Source organism: Vombatus ursinus, unplaced genomic scaffold, assembly GCF_900497805.2.
Source record: "Vombatus ursinus unplaced genomic scaffold, bare-nosed wombat genome assembly UNPS02014778.1, whole genome shotgun sequence".
NCBI classification, from domain to species: domain Eukaryota; kingdom Metazoa; phylum Chordata; class Mammalia; order Diprotodontia; family Vombatidae; genus Vombatus; species Vombatus ursinus.
In genome coordinates, this window is record NW_020954556.1 from 23,614,895 (window position 1) to 23,620,225 (window position 5,331).

At 34.6% G+C, this 5,331-nt stretch overlaps 1 protein-coding gene across 7 annotated transcripts in view; it reads right to left on the minus strand.

Moving 5' to 3' along the window:
• MEIS1 (Meis homeobox 1) overlaps positions 1-5,331 on the minus strand; it is a 189,723-nt gene that overhangs the window by 5,298 nt on the left and 179,094 nt on the right. For 6 of the 7 annotated variants that reach the window (XM_027865286.1, XM_027865289.1, XM_027865287.1 and 3 more), the window contains exon 10: positions 86-144. In XM_027865286.1, the coding sequence (XP_027721087.1) occupies positions 86-144 (59 nt within the window). Of the gene's footprint in view, positions 1-4; positions 145-5,331 lie in introns of all 7 variants that reach the window. The other variant, XM_027865285.1, reaches the window with a different exon arrangement.

Sequence of the window (5,331 nt, forward strand, 5' to 3'; positions counted from 1 at the left end):
TTACCAGGTAATGGACCTCCCGGTGAATGGCTTGAGGATGGCTTTCGCTTGCGTGACTTGAATACAGTTACTATGGGGGACTTGCCTGCTCGATTGGACTGGTCTATCATGGGCTGAACTATTCTTCTTCTAGCATTAATAAACCTGTAACAAAAGAGTAAAGTGAATCATTATTGCATGTTGTTGTCGCTTTGTTTCGTATTTAAAGGAGAAAGAAAGGAATTCAGCTATGGCCAAGGCTATGATTTGGCTCCCTTGACTAGTCTATGTGCAGTTTCAAATGCTACAAAACCTATAACCCCTGGTGACCTTTGAGCATACAGGCTTGGGGTTTCTGAGTTGATTTATGTTTGCCTGCTTTTACCACAGTTGGACACTTCCATTTCATCTTTTCATGGGGGAATTAGCAGAGTTTTCAGGAAACAATGCTAGCCACCACTCTTTTCAATTCAAAGGGGGAAAAATTGGTCTAGATAGGGAGATGTTCATAAGGGCATCTGTTACCTCTCCTAATTAGTGACATTTCTATCTTATGTTCTCTGGCCTCCTTTTACAATTTTTATCAAAACCTTCCCTACCTCTTGCAAACCTAATTCTATTTTAATGCCCACTATTAAGATAATGAACTGAGATGGCAGAACACCATCAAATGAGAGAATGTCTGGAGTTTTATCACCACTAACTCACACTGCTGGGGACTTCAGAGAAATGCATTCCTTGAAGAGATTTCTTGGATTTTTTTTTTTTTGCTCTTTATGCAAAGTCTGAGGTCAAGGCGAGGTCACAGCTATACAGTAATTGAACTTATAATCCTGCTTTCTCCTGCTAGTGCAGAAAATTTATAACAAACATCTTGTTAGAACATAATTATTGTACTAGCAGGAAAAAATGGCTAGTTATTTCAAAATAAAAAGTGGTTAAAATTTGCTCACCAAGGTTAAAATAGTGACATGTTAACTCTTAAGGTGCTTTTGGAGTGCTAACTAAATATAATAAAAATTAGAAATTGAATTCAAGGAATGAACAAGATACCTTGGATTCTGAGGTAGTAAATGCTTTCAATTCTCAATACAGTTTTGAATACATAAAAATGAGCAGCACATAAAAATATACAATGAAAAGTTTAATAATGCACTATTAATAATTAAAGCTGCTACCATAGTCCAGTATGAATCCCAGTCTGTAACTCATATTCATGATCTGTCCACCTCACAAGGGGAAATGGTACCTAAACAGAGGGCCATTACATCGAATGAACATATGTTTCTTAAAGTAGAAATTCATACTCCATGACACTTATAGTTTCCAAGTATCCTGGATCTTTTATGTTCCTTTTTTTTCCTGAAAAGTAATTAAAATAAAAATGAAAATGAAATCTAACTAAAATGTAATGTCTTGGCGGGACAAACTAGTTGACCGGCAATACATATTGTATCAATTCTTGTAAATATTGTCCCTGAACTGCTAATAAAATATTTAAAACATAGATCTTTAACAAATTGTGTTGGAAATCAGTTTATCATTATCTTGTATAAACCATGAAAATTGGAATCATGTGAGCAGAAGGTTAGATTAATTCTCCATTCTCATTATAAGCACAGGTGTAGCACAAACACCATGTGAAATAACTAATTAAAATGGGGGGGGAAATCTGCTTTTTCATTAGCTATCTTAGGTGCATGACCAATTAGAAAATTATTTAATATTAATACTCAGAATACAGCAAAAGCAATTTTCATAGTCACTAACAAAAGTAATACAGTTAAGAAATAACCTCTCTGTGGCACTGTTGATAATATACAAGCTTCTAGAGGGCAGGAATTTTGTCTGCACAATTTCCTTAATACAGTAGTTGGTCCACAATCATCCATAGCAAATATATAATAAATGTAATTTGTAGTGATGATTTATATCCCACCTATCTTTACTATGCTTATAGCACTAGGTCGATTTTATTGAGTGATCAATTGGTTTTCATCTAATTAATCCTAGAAATGTTCCTGCATGTTAGGTAGGAAACATTTATGAATATATCCATTTCACAGCAGTCGTCTAATGATTTATAATAAAAATATATATGATAAAGTTGATACTACCCAACAACAGGATAAATTATCTGAATTTTTTTCCAGTTTCTGCATTCACACATTTGTTTCCTTTTGTACCAACTGAATATGGGGGAAAATGGTTTGAACTAATAGGGACTGACCCAACCCCATCACCATGGTGGCCTCCTTTAGCTTTCTATCCAACTGATACAACCAGCCTCAAATCTCATATTCCTACTGTCTTCCCCATTAATGATATTCGCATTCAATCTTCAATTAATCTAACTTCAATTTAATACAAGTTCTAAACATATATGATCCACAGATGTAATATAAAATTCACTCTGCCATGTTTGAAATACATACACATAGATACATACATATGCTCATATGATCATTTTAGCAAAGAAAGCTATGCTTTTGCAATAACTGTTTTTTAACTGAACATCTTAGTTTAGAAACCTTTCACTCAAAATCTCAAAATTCTTTCAAATGTCTTTAATGTAATACAATATTGACAAACACAAATAATTATAATATCTATATTTTTATGAATAAATCATTACTTGATCAATTGCCTGGTTTCTTTAAAAAATAAAATCAATAATTAACAAATAAATAGAGGAAACAGATTTGTTTCAGATGTGAATTCAATAAATAAAACCACAGTATCCCTAGATCCATTTCACAACCATCATAAGAATCACCCTCTTTAATGCACAGTTTCTTAAACATTCTCATAGGTACTGTTTGTACTCAAGTACTGGTATACACAGCCATGGGTTTAGAGGGCTTCAGGGTGAATTCATATACAAAAACATTTTCCTTCTGGGCAAAGTAATAAAATGACATTCTTGCTCCTCCCACTAGAAGTCAAACTGAGGTCAGCTCCCCATCCCTGTATCTGTTTAAATAAACTGGTCCAGCTGTTTGTTTCCAAAATGCCCTTTAACCTTCTGTCTCATCCTCCCTGCCTTTGTAACAGAATGCTTTCCTTTGCATTGGGGTAGACTCTAAGCTACTACAAATTTTCTGAAAACTGAACAAGAAACTTCCTCAAAGTTTTCTATGAGTCTAATTAATGTTACTTTATAAACACCAACAAATTAGTATGCCTCCTTCTTGTTCTTGGGGAGAGGGGGAAATTCACCAGAACATCTTTTAAAAACTATATGTATATATGAAAAAAAATCTTAATTAAAGCTGCTCGAAGGGTGTTTATACATATTGGTACCAATACATATGAAGATATTTTGTCCTGTGAACCCAGTAGTAAGTTCTGCTTATTGATGGAAGAAGACTATGATGTGACCCACCCCTCCCACTACTGATTGTACAATAAAGTAATAGTTGGAAAAAAGTGTCATTAATTAATTTATAATCACATATACATAAAAACATTAGCCACTCTGAGTCTGAATTTCCCATAGCACCTTTCTCTTGTTGAAATTCTACATAAAAAAAATCCAAGAAAATTTATTTCATAGATTTTGTAGTTGATGGTCATAATCTAATCTCAATTTATTCCAGTTCCTAAAATTCAGAACTAGTTAGTTTTGCTTAAAGAGGCTGTCATGTCTATAAAGTGGCTATGGACATGTACTTTTTTTCTTAAAGTTCACAGTGGATAGTGACAGTGAGTAGCCAGAACCAAATCAAATGCTCCAAAAGCAGGCTTCTTTGACAAACTGATTGCTTGTTAACCAGCTATTCACATACTGAATAACTTGAGTATCAAGATGGGCTTTCTGAAAAACAAAAATACCTCCAAAATTTATTTTCATTTAAAAAAATCTAACTCACTTTGTGAAATTGGGACAAATGATATAAAAGAATTAGATTCTCTAAACAGGAGAAAACTCTGAAATAGAGAAGAATTTGTTTGTTTCCCTCTATTTATACTATCGTGGTTTAGGTTCCCTTCCTATGATAAAATACAAAGCCAAGCAAAATGCTTAAAGAACAAACCAGTTTTTTTTTTTTATAAATTCATTCCATATGAAAGTAAGTTTAGATGTGATCCCCTTTATTTAGTTACCATTTAACATAATTGTGTGTGTGTGTGTGTGTGTGAGTGAGTGTGTATATTCTGTGCTAGGTAGAGATACAAAATGCTTAAAAGACAGTGTATTTGGTTTAATGGACAGATGGATTGCTTAATGGAGTCAGGAGGAACTGGGTTCAGATCTTACTTCCAACACATACCAGTTGGATGACCATGAATAAATCAGTTAATATCTCTGAGCCTCAGTTTTCTGATCTGTCAAATTGTGAATAATACCTTATTTTGTTATGGGGCTCAAATAATAAATGTATGTGAAGTGTTCTTAGAGTACTATATGAGTATTAGTTGTTGTAAAGATGAAAAAATTCCACAGTCTCTGCTTTCGAGGAATTTGAAGGTTGTAAATTGGGTAAGATCTCAAAGATCTCAGATTTAATACCTTCTGAAGGGAAAAAAACATTTTAGATAGACAAGGAGAAGATATTGGTAAAATACACCTCTTAGTTGGCACATTAAAGGGAAAAGAATTGGACTTTAAACAGCAGAAAATTCTAGGTAAGAGGTATAGTGGCCTCAGATCAATCAGCAGGCATTTATTAATACTATGCATCAGGAAATATAATAGGCAGTAAGGATGCATACACAATAGAGTTTTCTTTTGGTAGCTGCTCCCAAGGAGCTTACAACCTAGCTGGGGAAGACAACATATATGTATATAACACACACATTCATGCATAACATACATGCATTCATATGTAACATGCATATACATGCATGTAGACATGATAAAAAGCAATAGGGAGGGATAGGCAGTAGCAGCTATGGGAAACAGGAATTTAGAAGATCCTGCTCGAGCTAATCCTTTAAGTACTCTAAGGATTCTAAGAAGTAGAGGAGAAGAGGCATAGGGAACAGCTAAAATAAAGGCATGGAAAAGGGACATGGAATATCATGAAAAAGAAACAACCAGAAGACCTGGCATGGTAATGTATGCCTGAAATCCCTGCGACCTGGGAGGTTGAGGCTGGTGGATTGCTTAAGTTTGAAAGTTCCAAGCTTCAGTGGTATTAAAGCCAATCAAGTGTTCACACTAAATCTGGCACCAATATGGTGGGCCCCTGGAGCTGGAAGCCACTAAGCTGCCTCAGGAGGGATAAACTGACCCAGGTTGGAAAGAAAGCAGGTCAAGACTTCCTGGCAAGAGATTAATTAATTATTAAAAATAAATGGCTGCTGCACTTCCAGTCTGGCAAGATAGCGAAGGAAGGAAGGAAGGAA